The sequence below is a fragment of the Leucoraja erinacea genome, chromosome 13, assembly GCF_028641065.1.
Source record: "Leucoraja erinacea ecotype New England chromosome 13, Leri_hhj_1, whole genome shotgun sequence".
In the NCBI taxonomy this organism is placed as follows: Eukaryota; Metazoa; Chordata; class Chondrichthyes; order Rajiformes; family Rajidae; genus Leucoraja; species Leucoraja erinaceus.
The window spans coordinates 7,070,873-7,090,692 of NC_073389.1; the positions used below are offsets into that span (position 1 = coordinate 7,070,873).

Here is a 19,820-nt window from a genome sequence, read left to right on the forward strand (position 1 = left end):
CATCAGAAGGTGACGTGAAAATCGGGGAGATTAATGGTGAAATCGGGTGTTTAAATGAGTTTAAATGAGCAGAGATAATCGTTCAAGGGCGCCAGAGAAAAACACTATCAGCCTTCAGCTCGAGAAAGTATTGGATACTCTGCAAACGACAGAAGAAGGTTCAGAAGAAGAAGATTCTTACAGCCAAGGGTCTCTGTTTGAAATGGCAACTAAAGGAGACAAGAAGGAGAAAGAGGTGAAGCAATTGCTTTTAGATATGAATGCTACAATTAACATTACACTGGAGAAGATGCAAAGTATGGAGTCTCACATGGAAAGTAACAAGCAGAGTATGGAGGTTAGCATGGAGAGTAAGAAGCAGAGTATGGAGGCTAGCATGGAGAAAATTTCTCAAAAAATTGATAATACTTGCAGTGAGTTAAAAGAACTGAAAAAGCAGTATAAGGAATTTGATAAGAGATTAAAATCAGAGTGTGTCAGAATTGAAAATGATTACAACAAGAAATTAAAAGTGTAAAGGATGATATCGGAAAGCTGGATGAGATAATGGAAGAGATGGAGAATGAGATAAAAGAGATTGTCTCGGAAATAAAGAGTTTGAAACAATCACGGAAAACTGAAGAGGAAAAACTTGGAAGAATGACTGATAAATGTCTGGACCTGGAATCAAGAACTCGGAGATATAACTTGAGGATTCTCGGAGTAAAGGAAGGACGAGAGGGACATGAATCTCAAGCATGTACTTTCGTTACTGATTTACTCAAAGATGTCTTTGAACTGTCAGAAGAACCAAGAATAGACGTCGCTAACCGAGTTGGGTATGTTGCAAGAGGAACAAATTATTCAAGACAGATAATTGTGAAATTCCGTGACATCTCTTCAGTGGAATTTATATTGAAAAAGATCACTCATGGGAAGAAGCTGACATACCGTGGGGATAATGTGCGAATATTTCGTGATTACTCTCCTGAGGTAGTCCAGAAAATGAGATTGTTTACACCGGCAAGACACACTTTGAGGGATGTCCCGGGAGTAAGATATGGAATTTACTTTCCCGGAAAAATGAAGGTATCTTATAACGGCGTTGAACGCTCATTTGCAGATCCCGGAAAAGCTTTAAAGTATGCAGAGGACATCGTTAAGAAAACATCGGGGCAAGCTGCCGACAAGGAAGAAGATTGAACTTTTTACAGAGTTTTGAACTGATTAAAATGGCCGAGCTAACCAGACAATTAAAAAGCTTATCTCGTTGGAATGTGTTATTCAGAGAGCTTGGTTATATTCAACCTTGGATGAAAAGCTCAAAGTTTAACCCCTTGGCACCTGCTTGTACGGTAGTTAACCCTTTGGTACCGGCTTGTATGATGTATGGTAGTTATAGAATGGGATATTATATAAGAATCCTGGGGGGATATATATTGGAAAGTTTAGATTAGATTAAGATTGGATAAATTGGAAGGACATATATACTTATATAATCGTGTATATGTTGTGTTCTATATTTGTTTTGGGTTTTTTTTACTCCTTATGTCTCTTCCTGATAATTTAGTTTTTTTTATTTTTTCTCTCGGCTGTCACTGGCGCTGGTTTGATAAACTCATATAAGAAAAGACAAAATATGAAACGGTATGTAACTTTTTATGAGGATTCACCAAGGGGGAGGAGCTCAATGTATAACAACATCACGGAGGTCTATACATTTTTTGCCATCATTGATGGCTATTCGTCCTTAAGGTATCTTCCCTTAGATACCTTAATAGCACCTTTTTTTTTAAAGCACAATCAAGATTTTTATCTGTTTAATTTTTTTGAAAGTAATTGTATATCACAATCGTTTTTTCTTTTTCTAAGGCACTTTACAAGAAGGAGATGCAATATAAATCTAATAAACCGGGATGACCACCCAAGTTCTAAAATTCTGAGGTATTTGGTTGCACCATATGATTCAGGAATATTACCCTGATTACAATGTAAGACGATAGACAAATAAAGAATGGAGGAGTACATTTTGTAGTTGGAATATAAGGGGTGCCAATGAACCAATTAAGAGGGGTAACATTTTTGCCCAACTAAAATCGTTGAAAAGCGACATAATGTTTTTGCAGGAGACACACATGAAACAACAAACACAAATAAGATTAAAGGCGAATTGGATAGGACAAACATACTACTCCTCATTTACTTCTAAATCTAGGGGTACAGCTATTCTTATTAGGAAAGGTATTCCTTTTAAATTAAAGAATACTATATCAGATAAAGAGGGAAGGTATATTATAGTTCCGGATGAAATTTATGCAACCCCACTAACTTTGATAAATATTTATGCTCCGAATTTTGATAACCCCCAATTTTTTGATAAAATTATTGACATAATATCAGAGTTTAATTACCAAAATGTGATAATAGGGGGGGACTTTAACTGTGTTTTAGATTCATATCTAGATAAATCATCAAAACAAAAGAAGAGTAATTTAAAATCTAAAACTAGCGTACTTCTAAATACATATATAAAAAATACTAATATAATAGATGTATGGAGATCTGCTAATCCAGTTGGAAGGGACTACTCGTTTTACTCTCTGGTGCATAAAACTTATTCAAGAATTGATTATTTTTTAGTGGATATGAAATTAATGCCATATACAAACAACCCAACATACCACATTAGTAGTATCTCAGATCACTCTCCGTTGACATTTTCAGTAAAATTTGAGGGAATGCCGGGTAAACATTTTTTTTGGAGGTTTAATACACATATTTTAAATGACGTGCAAGGCTATCAATATTTAAAACAACAAATGAAACTTTTTTTCGATACAAATGATATACCATGTACTTTGCCTTCTTTATTATGGGAAACTTTTAAGGCATTTATGAGAGGAATTATAATTTCATATCAAAGTTTTCAAAATAAAAAGAATAAGACAGAACAATTGTTGTTAGAACAAGAAATCAGACAGTTAGAGTTGGATAATGCCAAAGATTCCACGACAGATAAACACAATAAGATAGTATTACTGAAATTTAAACTTAATCGAATTTTATCGGCAAGAGTAATAAGACGATTCCAAATTACAAAACAGGAACATTTTGAGTTTGGTGACAAACCACATAAGCTTTTATCTCGTCAATTGAAAAAACAAGAAAAGGAAAACTAATTACTATAACCAAAATTAAATCAGAGAAAGGTGAATTACTAATACTACCTAAAGATATTAATAATAGATTTGCCCAATTTTACCAAAACTTATATACATCTAAAATTAAAATAGAAGATAGTAAAATAAAAAAATTTCTAGACAACTGTAATCTTCCAATACTGGACCTTTTGGAACAAGAGGAACTAGGAGCTCAAATTACAATCAAAGAAATAGGTGAAACAATAAAATCGCTGAAAAATGGTAAGACTCCGGGACCAGATGGTTGAACCAGAAACGTTGCCTATTTCCTTCGCTCCATAGATGCTGCTGCACCCGCTGAGTTTCTCCAGCTTTTTTGTGTAGACACCGGGACCAGATGGTTTTAATAATGAATTTTATAAAAAATTTCAGGAGATAACGACCCCTTATTTATTTAATTTATACTCCCATGCTTTTAAAGAAAACAAACTACCTGAAACACTAACAGAATCAACTATTACGCTTATTCCAAAAAAAGATAAAGATTTAGAAGATCCGGGTTTGTACAGAGCTATATCACTTTTAAATACAGATCAGAAAATTTTAGCAAAGATTTTAGCAAGAAGATTAAGCAAATATATTAGTAAATTGATAAACCCTGATCAAACGGGGTTTATACCTAAAAGATACTCATTTAATAATCTGAGACGCCTGTTTAATATAATGTACTCGCATAAAGTAGAGGAAGAAGATATATCAATTATTTTGTTGGATGCAGAGAAAGCATTTGATCAGGTAGATAGATAGATATAGATATGCCATTTATTGTCACTATACATGTACAATGAAATTAAAAGCTGCTCGTACTCAGTGCATACATATAATTTAGTACAAAAAACAAGAAACAGAAAACAAAAACAGAAGGGAGAAGGGGGGGGGGGGGATAGGTGCACAATTCTGCGGCGCTATATAAATATATATAAATATATACAGATGGAAGTCCGGGTGTTGGGCTGTGAAGTCAGTGCATGTGTGAATTTGAATTAAGAGTAGTTATAATTTTCGGAAAGCAACTATTCCTGAGTCTATTTGTCCTGGATTTGATGCACCTATAGCGCCTTCCAGAGGGCAGCAGGTCGAACAGTCCAAACGCAGGATGGGAGCTGTCTTTGATGATATTCTTTGCCCTGCTAAGGCAGCGGGAGGTGTAGATATCCATCAGGGAGGGGAGAGGGCAACCAATGATCTTCTGTTCTGTCCTAGTTACCCTCTGAAGCCTCTCCCTGTCTGCCATGGTGCAGCTGCCATACCATGGTGTAATGCAGTATGTCAGCAGGCTCTCGATGGACGAGCGGTAGAAGGTCAGCAGCAGGTTAGAGTCCAGGTTGTGCTTCCTGAGGACCCTCAGGAAGTGCAGCCGCTGCTGAGCCTTCTTGATGACCGCTGTTGTGTTGTCTGACCAGGAGATATCAGCAGCGATATGGACGCCGAGAAACCGGAAGGTGTTGACCCTCTCCACACACTCGCCGTTGATGTGTAGGGGGACTAAGTCGGCGCTGTGCCTCCTGAAATCGACAATGAGCTCTTTTGTTTTCCTGGTGTTCAGAGCCAGATTGTTTTCTGAGCACCAGGTTGTCAACTTCAGGACTTCCTCTCTGTAGGCTGCCTCATCTCCCTTTGAAATAAGTCCGACTACAGTAGTGTCGTCAGCAAATTTGACGATGCGGTTGTTGTTGTGGGCCGGACTACAGTCGTAGGTGTAGAGACAGTATAAGAGGGGGCTTAGCACACAGCCCTGTGGGGAGCCGGTACTCAACCTGCGAGTGGAGTAGAGTGGCAATACTTATATAAAGTACTACAAAAATTTAATATGGGAGAGAATTTTATAACATGGGTAAAATTATTATATGATAAACCGATGGCAAGAATCTTAACTAATAACATGTTATCTCAAAAATTTCAACTATCAAGGGGTAATAGGCAGGGATGTGCACTATCACCCCTGCTATTTGCCCTTATGATAGAACCCCTGGCTGAAAGTATAAAAATTCATCCGAATATTCAGGGCTATAATACCAGGGACTCAAAGAATAAAATCTCATTATATGCAGACGATATACTTTTATATATTACAAAGTCACAAACGAGCATACCAAATTTATTAAACTTAATAGAGGAATTTGGGTCTTTTTCTGGATATAGAATAAACTGGAACATAAGTGAAATAATGACATTAAAACCTCAAGAACCTACACACTTATTGAAGTTCCCCTATAAAATCGCAACAGAAAAATTTAAATATTTGGGTATTCAGATTACTAGAAAATATAAAGCATTATTCAATGCTAATTTCATACCTTTATTAAATAAACTTAATACGCTGATTAAATTTTGGAAAACACTTCCCTTATCATTATTAGGTAGAATAAATGCAATAAAAATGATCTTCCTACTACAATTACTATACCTATTTCAGTCTATACCGGTATATATACCAAAATATTTTTTTTTTAAATTAGACTCTAACATTACAAATTATATTTGGGACTATAAATCACATAGAATCACAAAAAAACACTTATGTAAACCAAAAGAGGTCGGGGGACTTTCACTTCCGAATTGTATGTATTATTACTGGGCAGTGCATATTAAGAATATGATTTATTGGTTAGATAGTTCTACCCAATAGACAGAATGGATAAAAATGGAGAAGGAGGATTGCCATCCTTGTAATATAGGAACGATCCTCTTTTCCCCCCAAAAACTGAATAACACAATATATAAGAACCCAATTATATATGGTGCAATAAGAATTTGGAAACAAATAAAATTATCTTTAAAATTAAGAAATCTATCACTGTTAATGCCAATAGCGAATAACCCTTTATTTAAACCATCTCTTATTGATAAGACATATAACCAATGGGAAAGTCTCGGAATTAGAAGGATAGGGGATATGTACGAATTAGGAAACCTACTATCATTCCAACAACTACAATTAAAATTTAAATTGAAAAACAACCAATATTTTAAATATTCTCAGATTTGCGACTTCGTGAAAAAATATATACAAGGATATCAAAAAGTAACTCCTGACTTATTGGAAGAAGCAATGAATATTGAAGCTGACTCACAAAAATTAATATCCTATTTATATAATAGTATTCTAAATATAGACCTACCATCGACAGAGAGAGAGTGGGAACGGGAATTAATGATAAAAATTACGAAGGTTAAATGGGAAAAATACCTGATATATATTCACAAATGTTCAATTAATGTAAGACATAATCTAATTAAATTTAAAATTGTACATAGATTATATTATTCAAAAACAAGATTGAACAAATTTTATCCAAATATATCCGCCACTTGTGATAAATGTCTAGCCCAAAAGGCAACTATAACACACTCCTTAGTTTCCTGCATAAAACTTTATAGATTTTGGAATTATATTTTTGAAATATTTACAAAATTATTCAAGACAAGAATGGAACCTAATACTGAAATGATTATATTTGGTGTAATGGAAGATGGGAATAAATTGAACACATCTCAAAATCTATTCCTTAACTATGGTTTAAGCAAAAAAATTAATACTTAAATTTTGGAAGGGTACATCAATAGCAACGCTTAAAATGTGGATTGCAAGTATGTTGGACACCGCTCATCTTGAGGAAATGCGATTCCTCCTAATGGATAAATCAGACCAATTCATAACGAGTTGGTCTCCATTCGTCGTTTTTTTGGAATCATATGGTGCAACACAATTGTAAAAAAATAACTGTTTCAGGACTGGACGAGGGTTGGTCAAGATTATAAATAATGATCTTTTTCTTTTTTATTTTATTTTCTTTTATCTATTTTCTCTCTCAACTTTCTTCATTTACTCGTTTTCTTTCTTCACACACTATATATTTCACATCTTTCTATCCTTTACTATCTAACTTCTTTTTCTTATTCTCATCTTTTTACAATGTAACAAAAAAAAAAGAAGTTGTACATAAAATGTATTATGAAAATATATATTAGGCACTTTGAACTGCCATATGACTGTACTTCTAATAAAATAAAAAAATTTTTTTTAAAAAAAAAGAACATCAGGCCGCCGTACCGGCGACTATAGAGGGCTCAAAGGCCCCGACCACGGGTATACATGAGGAAGATGAGTGAACTTTATTTGCCTTCCTTCACAGTGGGAAAGGTTGATTCCGCTGTGGGGGATGTTCATGGTAAATTTTATAGTGTTGTGTTCATTTTATTTTATTTGTGTGGCTGTATGGTAACTCAAATTTCACTGCACCAATTGGTGTGTGTGACAATAAATGTAACTTGAACTTGAACTCCTGCCTTCTTCCCCCCTCCCCCCCTCTTTTAAAGGCTTACCGTACACTGTGCCAACCTTCCTGTTCATCGCGGTGTGTGTCTGTATCACCTTGGCTTTGCACCGTGTGAGACAGTCGCCAGCAGTTGCCTGAAAAATCGCCTAAGTGAGAGGTCCATCACAAATCGGCTTCTCCAATGCCACCCAGATTTGGACCAACTACTCTCTCTGATGCCTGCATGTTCCCTGCAACAGCTCAACCACTTCACTGCATGGGCCTGCATTGGCATGGCCACACCCTCCATGCTATCCTCACAATGGCTTGGTGGCTCCTTCTGAAAGGCCTGTTACTGAAGTATGCATGATTATAAAATGGCAGAAAATGAAATATCTGCTGTGATATATTTGGCAATGGAGGTTTTATAATTTAACACTCTTTGTATGCAGAATTTTCAGTTTTTATTTGTTTACTAAACTAGCAACGATGAAAACACTAAATATCAATTTTATGAAGGACTCTGGTGAGAATTCAAACTAAGGTTGTTATGTCAAATTTTCTTGTACCCTCTTTTAGTAGTCACAAATTAATTAATTTGACCCTTGTGTCTGGTTCCCTGCAGAAAATTTGACTGGGTGAGTTTGTCGCTTGTGATCAACCCTGACCTCCTTAATACTGCAACAGTGATTCAGTCACAAAGTAAAGTAGTGAAGCTGAGCAAATTTGGAGTATCTGCATCATTTCCTCAGTATCCGGTAGAGCCTCCATCAAAGAAATCAAGAATGGATTTGCAAGACATAATGGATTTGAGCAGCTGCCATGAAGAAGATCAGTGCTCTCAGATTTACAAAGATCTTACACAGACCATCACTGTTGTCACAAACCTATCTCCACTGCTGGCATACAATAATATTCACTGTTCTGTGTTACTACATGGTATGATGATGGATTCTACCCAGAAAAACGAATTAACAAAAATAGGATTGATCTCACCATGTGGGAAAATATCTTTAAATATCGAGGACATCTGGAATGAAAATTATATTACGGTCTTATTGCAGAATCCTTTGCTGTGTACAGGTAACAATAACGTTTTTTTTAATTAATATTAGTGTCTGTGAAAATTAGGAATTTATTATTTACAGAGCTGCCTCAAATGAAAGGAAGGTCTTTTTGTATCTGAAGTAGAACGTTTGAGTGCAGGAGAAACACTGGCATGGGCTGGCTGGGCTAAAAGATGCTGTGCATTCAAGATAAATTATTAGTAATCTCAGTCTGACTGCATCTGTCCTTGTACAAGTTTATGCATAATTTAACGGCCTTGAAGTTTATTTTCCAATTCACCTGCCAGACTTGACAACTCCAAATAAAGTTTTAACATTCTAAAACAATTCAGGAACTATTTTTAAATGATTGTCAGGTTTCTCAAATCTTCAATTTACTTCCAGTTATGCATGTTGAGCTAGCAATGTGTCTTTAAACTACAATTATCCAGAATACCCATTGTTTTCTGTGCTTTCCAATCATCTGTGACTTCAATTTCTGTTTGCTATCTGAATAATAGTTCTAGAAAGTGTACTTAAATGTGTTTACAAATAAAAATCAAGATGAACATTGTAACTGCGGCACTGTCCCCAGCAATCATCAACATTTCATTGTCAGGAACCAATGTCCAAATTTCTGGAAAAAAGATTGAAATTTTTTACCATTTGCCACACATATTTATTGTACTTGGAACATAGCAGCAAAGGCACACCCTTTGGCTCACAATGTCTGTGCTAAAGTCAAGACCAACTCTGCCTACACATAGTGCACATCCCATCATTCCCTGCATATCCATGTGCTTATACAAAGATCTCTTAAATACCAGTATCATATCGCTCTCTACCACCACACCTGGTAGTGCATTCCAGAAACCACGGTGTGAAGAAACATGCCCCGCACATTTCCTTAAAACTTTGCCCACCTCACCATAGAGCAATGCCCTCTTATTCGATATTTCCAATCTGGGAAATGACTGTGTACCTTATCTAAGCCTCTCATAATTTTATGTACTTCGATCAGGATTTCCCGCAGCCTCCGGCATTCCAGAGAAAACAATACAGGCTTGTTCAACCTCTCTCTGTAACTAATACCCCTTAATCTAGGCAATATTTGGGTAAACCTCTGCACCTTTTCCAAAGCCTCCATAGCCTTCCTGTAATGGGACGGCCAGAACTGCTTGCAATACTTCAAATGCACCCTTAACAATGCACTAAAAAGTTGCATTATGAATTCCTGACTCTAATGCTCATTGCCCAACCAATGAAGGTAAGCATACCATGTGCTGTTTTACCATCTACTTGTATCTACTTGTGTTGCCATTTTCAGTGAGTCATGACTTGAACTCTAAAATTTCTCTGTACATCAAAGATCCTTCTGTACACCCCACTGCACTTCCCTCTCCTACTTAATAATAATACAGTATATATAGGTCACGTTTAAGGTCACAACCTTTCATCAGTCTGAAGAAGTAACCCAGCCCGAAACGTCTTTCCGTTTCCCTTCATTGATGCTGCCTGATCTGCTCAGTTCCAAAAGCACTTTGATTGTTACTCAAGATTCCACCATCTTCGGTCTCCTGTTTCTGCATACACAAAAATACATTAGTTAACCTATTTTCTCAGTCAAATTAAATAGAATTTGATAGGTTTGGGGTTGTTTTTTTTGTCGTCATTTTGCTTTAATTCCCTGTAGATTCATTTAATGTCGCATTTAATACATATATTGGTTGCTAAGTGCTAAAGCGACAACAATTGAAATATAGCTAAAACAGGATTGTACTATCTGAAGCAGGGTCCTGACCCAAATTGTTGTCACACAATATTTCATCACTAAATATCTCAGATTCAATATCATTAGAACAGTTCCCCATTTCTGCTATTAGTGTGAAATCAGCTAGTTCGTGAACTTGTAAAGCACTTGATCAACAACTCAATGTCCGAGAATAATAGTGCTATAATATAGTACTTCAAATTGAATTTTTTCAACAAATTGACAATTATTAAATGATTATAGTAATCTCTCTCTTTTTCTAATTCCATTTAAATACAGCTTTCAAACTTAATTGGACTTCATTAACATCCACTGACTATATTATCAATTTGCTGCAGATTTAACCTTCTTGCCGCTCTGGCTGATTGCCATATCTTTCACAATACTGTATCCAGAAAAGATTGTATTTCATAGAATTTATATTCTGAAGTAATTTTGAAAATTCTCCCTCCACTGAGCAATTATCTTTGATATTTCTTTTCCATTGTGTTATATTGCATTTATGGATTTATTTTTTGAAAAAAAGAAATCCAGTTTGAAAACTTTGCACATAAAATGTTTTAAATTGTTTAATATTCTACCTCAGATTTAACATCTATTAACTTTTAGATATACTTCTAAAATCCTTTCACTATAGTAGTAACAAGTTATAAATATGACTCTAGAGTAGTACAAAATGATAATAAATGTTATCATTTAGAAATGTTTAGAAGAAAAAAACAATGAATATGAAACTTTCTCGTAAACTGCTGTGCTCATTTTGTAAGTGTTGCTGCATCTGCTGTGGATGGAATCTTTTGTCAATCATTTGCTAAATGGATATTCTGGCGTTAATGTAAGAATTTCTTCACTTTATTAGTGTTCTTCTATTGAATGTTTCTGCACTCAAGGGAGCAGCAACTACAGTATGTCTAATGCTCTGCCCTGAAGTCTGATTAACTTTTTTCCCCAATACATACTGTTTTTATGTTTGTTAAACATAATGCATTCTAAAACAATGTAAAATTAAATCACAGCTGAGCAAAGGCAAAACAGTATCAACAGCATTCCATCTAAACAAGGAAGCTAAGCGAGAGAAAAACATGAAGTCTGGGGAATAATGACAGATAATGAGGATGTCTTGAGAACAGTCTGTGTTATAGTCATCGAGGTACTAGAAGTCCTAAGATGCATAATGATAGATAGACTTCCTACTGATCAGATCTATCCAAGGACACTTTAGGAAGCTGCAAAAGAAATTGCAGGCGTCTTGGTGATATATATTAGACACGGGTAAGACACTGGAAGACTGCAAGGTGGTTATTGTTGTGCCTCTATTTAAGAAGAGCTGTAAAGAAAAAACTAGGAACTATAGACCAGTGAGCCTAACATATGTGGTATGAACACAAAAGGAGAGAAAGTGTTGGAGTAACTCAGTAGGTCAGGCAACATCTCTGGAGAATATGGATAGATGACCCTTCTTCAGTCTCGACTTGAAATGTCACTTATCCATGTTCTTCAGAGATGCTGCCTGACCTATTGAGTTACTACAGCACTTTGTGTCCTTTTGTGTATTCATTTGTTTCTCTATCTGGTAGGAAATGTACTGAAAAGATTCTGAGGGAAAGATATACATGCATTTGGATAAATGGGTTGATTAGGGCTAGTCAGCATGGTCTTGGACCTGGGAGATTGTGTCTCACAAATTTGACTGCATTTTTGGAAAAAATAACCAAGAAGGAAGATGAAGACATAGATGTAGTTTCTATGTGCATAAGCCAGGCTTTATATGGTTCTGCATGGTAGAATCCTCTGGAAGCTTGAATTGCATTGGTTCCAGTAGCTAGCTGGATATAGAATTGACATTATGGTAGGAAGCAGAGGTTGGTGGCGAAAGTTTTTTCTGACTGGAGGCATGTGCCTCAGGGATCTGAGATAGGCCCACTGCTGTTTCTCATCTATATCAACAATTTGAATGAAAATGTACATGGCATAATAATTAGTAAGTTTGCTAATCACACTAAAATATGTGGTATCTTAGGTGGTGAAGAAGGTTATCAAGAAATACAGTGGGATCTTGATCAGCTGGATAAGTGGACCGAGGAATGGCAAATGGAATATAATTTAGTTAACTGGGATGTGTTGCATTTTGTGATGTTCAACCAGGATCTACACAGTGAATGGTAGGACCCTGCGGAGTGTGTAGGGCTGAGAGATCTAGGAGTAATATATATTTCCCTGATAGAGGCATCACAGGTAGATAAAGTGGTGAAGAAGGCCTCTGCATGTTGGTCATAATTGGAAATTGGGTGATTATGTTACAGTTGAACAAGACATTGGTAAGGCTGCAGTTAGAGTATTATGTTCAGTTTCAGTCACCCTTCTATCAGAAGGATGCCATTAAGCTGGAAAGAGTGCAATGAAAATATACAAGGATGTTGCCAGAACTCGAAGCCTGGTTATAGGGAGAGGTGAGGACATGAAACTGAGAGTTGATCGTATTATGAGTGGAGTAGATTGGGTGAATGTTTTTTTGGGTGAGTCTTTTTCCCAGAGTAGCAGAATCAAGAACTCGAGGACATAGGTTTTAGGTGTGAGGGGAAAGATTTAATTGAAAGATAAGAGACAACTTTTCCATTCAGAAGATGGGAATATTTGGAATGAGTTGCCATTGTAAGTAGTTGAGACAGGTATCATAAAACTATTTTAAAAAACATTTGGACAAATACATGGCTAAGAAAGTTTAAATGGATATGGGTCAAACACGGATAAATGGCATTGGCTTAGATGAGCCATCTTAGTCGGCATGGACGAGTTGGGTCGAAAACCCTATTACCATGCTGTATAACTAATTATATGATCCGACAGAACTAAAGCAGATTAACTTTATCAAGTTTAGAAGTGTTACAAACTTAAAATACTGCCCTTAAAATACAATATTGACTGTAAATATACAACTCAATAATGAACAACTCAATATTTACATGAGTACTTTATTTTTTGCAAATGGTGGATACAATTGACTCCAGTTAATCTTGTATTATTCAATGTGCATCATTTTCTAATTGAAAAATGAATCTCTCCTTTCAGTTGACAACAAATTGTTTTACGTCCATTTAGTATTGTGTGTGAATTCTGTTTCACTGTGCCTCAACAGTTTAAGGTGCATTACTGTCTGCACAGTTTCAGATATTGTAATTAATGTAATTATATTTCACTTTACCTTTTTGTAAACGTTTTGTTTGTTTTCTAACATCCAGAGCAGAGAATGTTTGACGGAAATAAAAACTTGAGGTTTATTCCAAAGAGAAATAAATGATCAAGTTCAATTTTAAAGTATTCTTTGAGTTTATTGTTTTGGAACTTATAACAACCTCACTTTATAATTAGCATTGCTATGTTGTTGCTTCCATTTGCTTTCTCTTGAAAAGTCCAAAATGCCTACTGTGATAGATGTTTTTTTATATCACTTTAAATTTGAAATAAGTTGCGATCCAAGCTGTTTTGTTTTCTAATGCTTTAATTCGGTAAACAGATTAGTTAAACTGGCAGATTCATGTTAAAAAATCTCCTTTCTGTTTAAATATTCCTGGTCACTGTTCTTGCTGTTTACATAATTCGGAATTGCACATTTTCAAGATAATCTTTCAATAAATAAAATTAACGGACATTTTGCTAAAATATTAATCATACATTTATATGTCTATCCTATCTATATTTATTTTACTGTTTATATTTCCACAGATAAGACAATAGAAGATTTTTATGCCATTGTAGCTACATCCCAAAGATCGTACTTCAGAATATTCTCCCCTGATTATACGCTGGCTCCAGTGAAAGACTGGCTGTTCGGTCCAATGCAATGCGAGCCTCTGAAAATCTACCCAGAATATTGGCTGTGTTTCAAAATGGGTATTCTCCTTAAATGGCATCTACCAAATCCCTTTAAAGGAATTTTAACAATACTTTGGAGGTAAGATCCATGCATGATTTTTTCTTAATAACTTCCTAATTTCTTCTTAATTTACCTTTTATTCTCAAAGCAGCACATTTGCCTTTGTCCACGACTATGCCATTGAAGTATTAAATTCGTCATCAATATGAAGCTTGCTGGAATAAATTATTGTCATTCCATCATTGAGAGCTTCTTTCACAGAGAAATGGCTCATCCCTGATATACCTGAATGCGCCATTCAACCCCACGGCCTCTTCAGGCAATCTTGAGGGGTCTGCTTCCTAATTAACACCTCATGGTGCTCAGACATGGCAGTCCTGGCGAGCTCATGCTCCCCAGAGCTGGAATATTTAACAGTGAAATGGTGTCCCTACTACCTGCCGCTGGATTTCACCTCAGCTATTCTGACAGCAGTCTACATTCCTTCCCTTGCTGATGCCAAGCTTGCTTTGAATGAACTGTACTCACTACCAACAGCCGTGACAAGACTCCCTGAACCCCTGGCCATTGTATCCATGGACTTCAATCAAGCCAATTTCAAGAGTGTACTTTCAAAATAATATCAGCATGTCCCTTGTCCTACCAGGCACCAGAACACCTTCAATCAACTACACATCCATAGAAAATGCCTATCGCTCCATTCCGTGGCCACATTTCAAGATATCTGATCATCTAGCTTTGATTCTACCTCCTGCCTACAAACAGAAACTGAAGCAGGAAGTTGCAGTACTGAAAGTTGTGCACTGCTGGTCAGCAGAAACAGGTGACATCCTACTGACTGCTTTGACTGGTCCACATTCAGGGAATCTGTGCCAACCACTGACAGATTTATTCAATAAGTGCATAGAGGAAAGCATGCCAAAGGCGACAACCTGGGCGTTCCCTAATTGGAAACTATGAATGAACCATGAGGTCCATTCCCAGGTGAAGGCCAAGACTGCAACTGCAATGTACAAGTCAAACAACCCTGAGCAGTACAAGAAATCTTTCTACGATCTTCGCAATGCCATCAGGAATGGCAAGCGGCAATGTCGGGACAAACTTGAGTCCGAGCATAACCATTTAAATACCCGTTGACTATGGCAAGGTTTGAACCAGTCGACTGTGGCAAGGCTTGAACACTATAAAGGGTGGCAAAGCTAAATCAGGGAACATCACTGGTTATCGTGCATCCCTTCCTTACGAACTTAATGTATTCTATGCTTACTTTAAGCAGAAAACCAACAGAGTGATGACATCCGGTCTGATATACTCAAGTGTACCTGTTCCCACAGTCACTATTTCAGAAGTAAGATCGGTCTTCCTGAAGATGAACCTGCGGAAAGTGATCAGCCCATATGGAGTCCCTGGCCTTGTACTTGGTACCTGCGCGGCCCAATTAACGGGAATATTCACGGACATCTTTAACTTTGCCCATCTCCATTCTGAGGTACCTACCTGCTTTAAGAAGACTAATAAAAGCAAGATCATACCTTAATGACTACCATTCTGTGGTTTTGACATCTACCATCATGAAGTGCTTCTAGAGGCAGATTATGGCACACATTGACTTTAGCCTAACAAGCAGCCTTGATCCACAGCAGTTTATTTACTGCCACAACATAGCCACAGCTGATGCTATCTGTCTGGCCCTACACTCTTGAACACCTGCATAAGGACACCAATGTCAAACTTTATTCATCGATTAAAGCACTGCTTTCAGTACTATTATCCCAACCAAGCTCATCTCCAAGCTCGTGGAAATTGGAGTCAACACCCCTCTACAAATGGATCCTTCACTTCCTAACCCACAGACCACAATCAGTCAGAGGTGACAAATCATCCTCCACAATAATCCTCAACATTGATGCCCCGCAAGGATGCGTTTTCAGCCCCCTACTAGACTCCTTATACACTCATGACTGCAGCCAAATACCAATCCAACTCAATATACAAGTTGGCACCACTATGCTGGGCTGGATATCAAATAATGACGAGATGGAGTATAGAAAAAAGATTGAGAATGGAGTAACTTGGTGCCAAGACAACCTCGACGTCAATGTCAGCAAAACAAAGGAGATAGTGATTGACTTCAGGAAGTGAAGCAGTGCACACACTCCAGTCTGTATTGATGCCACCGAAGTGGAGATGATCGACAGGAATTACAGAAGTTTGAAAGCGTTTACCTTCAGATTCAGGAACAGTTTCTTCTCTACTGTTCTCGGGCAATGGAATTGTCCTCTCATCAGCTAGAATGCGGTCCTGACCTCCCATCTACTTAATTTGAGTCCTTTGAACTATCTTCATTGGACTTCATCCGACTTCATTGTTATATCTCTGCAGTAAATGCTGTACCCTTAATCCTTTATTGTTGCATTGTGGATAGTTTGATTGTATTCATGTATTTTATTTTTTAATGATTGGATAGTATGCAAAAAAAAAGCTTCCACCGTATCTCGGTACAAGTGATTGTACAAGTGATTCTTTTCCGTGGATTGTCACCTTGCCGTGGTGGAGAAGCTTGTGTGGTCCTGAGATCCTGAGAGCATGTTGTCTGGAGCTATGCTCCTGGTAGGGTGACCCATGGCGGTAAGGTCAAGTGGGAGGTCTCTGTCAAAGAGCAATCCAACCAAGACCTCAACGGTGGAAAAGGCAGCAGATGATGGCTGACTTTTGTGGAGCGTCACAGCGGCTGGGAAGGCGGATGAAGGCTGCAGCAGAAAAAGGTCCCCGGTCGTCTTGGATTCCATGCCACTGGATTCTGACCCAGATCTGTTAAGGACGTGTGGTGGCTGTCTGTACACCAGTCTCCCCACGTTAAACAAAGTCCTCAATGAGAGGACAGTCATACTAGTTTCGAGTGACAGCCAATGATGATGATAATAATAAATAAAACTAAACTACATATGAACAAGTCTTTTATTTTTCATGAGATAATTTCCATAAAACATTTTTTTATATGTTGCACCAAATTTGATTTATAAATAATGAAAATACCGATATACGTGAATGATTTTAAACAATTAATCTCATTGTAGTGTTCAAATATAGGTGTTAAGCTTCCCAAATTTGATTCTTTGTTTTGATGTCACCCAAATCCGTTAATAAAATGAATAATCCTTAGAAAAAATTATTCATATTGCTAAAATAACTGTTCTTTAATTGTAGCAAAATGTTCTTAAAATAATAGAGTCTTACCACATGAAACAGATTTTGTTTCAACTGTTTTATTTTGCACTGGTCGTTTAGAAGAAATTGAGAATCCTTGTACAGTTTCAATCTTGAAACAGAATCTCTTGGGCTTATTTTCGCTTATCAAAATATTTAAATTCAGCCCCACTCTCTAAGATGATTTAAAATCTATTTCAATACTAATACAAGAGAAGGTACACAAAAATGCTGGAGAAACTCAGCGGATGCAGCAGCATCTATGGAGCGAAGGAAATAGGCGACGTTTCGGGCCGAAACCCTTCTTCAGACTAATACAAGAGAATGCTGTTTTCAGATGAGCTTTTAAACAGATGCATGTAAAAAAAAAAATCCCAAGGTACTTTGAAGAGGAACAAGGCATTCTACTGGGGTTCATCCCTCAACCATTGCAAACAAAACATTTATCTCATTTGCTGCTTGTGTAATTTGTTTATAGATTAGATGGTGTAGCTACTTCCAAAACAACCGCGCTGCATTTTGATAGGCAACGTATCGCATTGGCTGAATAACACTTTGGAATCTTAAGCTGTCATGGAACAAATTATATAAAGCAAGCTTTCCTTCCCATTTTGTTTCAACAGTAGTTTTTGTTTCAACCTCTGTCCACTCATCTCCTTTCACAATACTTTTTTTCCCCACAGGAATCAATCTTTTTTGCTGATGTTCCTTCGTGGTCTTACTGGAATCCTTTCACAACGTTGCGAAATGACACACATGAGTACTGGACCAGATGACCAAAAGATAGACATTTTTGGGCGTGCACTTGAGCAAGAGACACTTGCCTTCAGAAATTGCATAACTTCTGCTATCATAGAAGCTGATAATGTGTTCACAATGAGAACCAAAGCCGAGAACAAACAGAACACATGTCAACAGAACGCTTCTCTATTAAACAGTGAGGTTAAGCTGCAGGAGTACAGGCAAATGTTTCAAATCGAACGAGAACAAAGTATTCTGGGGATGAATCTATCAATCACGGTCCCTCAGTACAGAGAAATAACAAAGAATTTGACTAACATGCAGCTGAACACTGATGACTTTGCATGTGGGGTCAGTAGATCCCACACTTCATTTTCTATTTAATAATTGAGATCGAATTTCCAAGAATTGATCAGGGAAGATAATTTGATGAGACACACAGTGCCAATTTCTTTGACCCTTCTGTTTTCACCCCGATTTCCTATTGTGAAAAGTCTGTCCTATGACTTCTATATTTAGTTCCTGTTTTGGGAGTCCAGAGATGGCTGTTTGGGAAGATGGTAAGGAAAGCAATTTATTAATAACTGTTGTAAATGTTTTAACTTTAAAATCGTATTCCAAAATTAATATAGTTTGTAGTTCTGTTGGCATAATTTGCAACAAGATTCAAAAGTTAAATCAAAATAAACTTTGATTTCATTTAATTTTCAGACATTATCAAATGTACAATTATGAATTGAAGGGTAAAGAGGTGAGCCAACTATTGCCAGATGAGAAATTTGTAGGGAAGTGTAATGGTCCTCTGGGCTGCTGCATTAAAAAATATGCTGGTATAAGTTTACTCAACAATAAACCTTGCTGGAAGTTGAAGTGTGAGCATAAGTGGTTATAATATTGGGTGGAACACTTGTCAAGTTAGATTTGAAAGGCAGCTCAGAATCATGCAGCACAGAAACAGGCCCTTCGGCCCAACTTGCCTATGCTGACCAAGATGTCCCATCTACATTAGTCCCACCTGCCTGCATTTGGCTCATATCCTTATGCATTTCCTATTCATGTACCTGTCCAAATGCATTTTTAAATATTTAGTTCAGTTTAGAGATGCAGCATGGAAACAGGCCCTTCGGCAAACGGAGTCCACACCAACCACCCGTACATTATTCCATGTTATCCCAGTTTTTCATCCTGCACACGGCAATTTAGAGACCAATTATCCCACAAACCTGCATGTCTTTGGAATGTGGAAGGAAACCTGAGAAAACCCACACGGTCACAGGGAAAACCCACACATTCAACTCTGTACAGACAGCACACTTGGCCCTCACTCGTGTCTCCTCAGCACCCCGCAGCTCCGCCCTTGCTCCCCCTTCTCCTAGTCGCAACAGAGATAGAGTCCCCCTGGTCCTTACCTTACACCCAATCAGCCGTCACATACAGCACATAATCCTCCAAAATTTTTGCCACCTCCAGCACTCCCAACAATAGTCACATCTTCCCATCTCCACCCCTTTCCGCCTTCCGTTGAGACTGTTTCCTCCGCAACTCCCTGGTTAACTCATCCCTTCCCACCCCCTGCCCAGGTTCTGTCCCCTTCAGAGTGAGGCTAAACGGAAATTGGAGGAACAGCATCTCATATTTCGCTTGGGCAGCTTACAGCCCAGTGGTAGCATTGAATTCTCTAACTTCAAGTAACCCCGGCATTCCCTCTCTCTCTATCCCTTCTTCACCAAAGTCGCGTTAGCT

At 37.3% G+C, this 19,820-nt stretch overlaps 1 protein-coding gene across 2 annotated transcripts in view; it reads left to right on the forward strand.

Moving 5' to 3' along the window:
* The window catches only part of fancb (FA complementation group B), a 48,840-nt gene extending 29,897 nt beyond the window's left edge, over nucleotides 1–18,943 (forward strand). For both annotated transcript variants that reach the window (XM_055644375.1, XM_055644374.1), the window contains exons 7-9: nucleotides 8,064–8,521; nucleotides 13,979–14,207; nucleotides 18,020–18,943. In XM_055644375.1, the coding sequence (XP_055500350.1) occupies nucleotides 8,064–8,521; nucleotides 13,979–14,207; nucleotides 18,020–18,461 (1,129 nt within the window). In that variant the 3' untranslated portion in view covers nucleotides 18,462–18,943. The remainder of the gene's footprint in view (nucleotides 1–8,063; nucleotides 8,522–13,978; nucleotides 14,208–18,019) is intronic.
* Nucleotides 18,944–19,820: the final 877 nt, after the last annotated feature.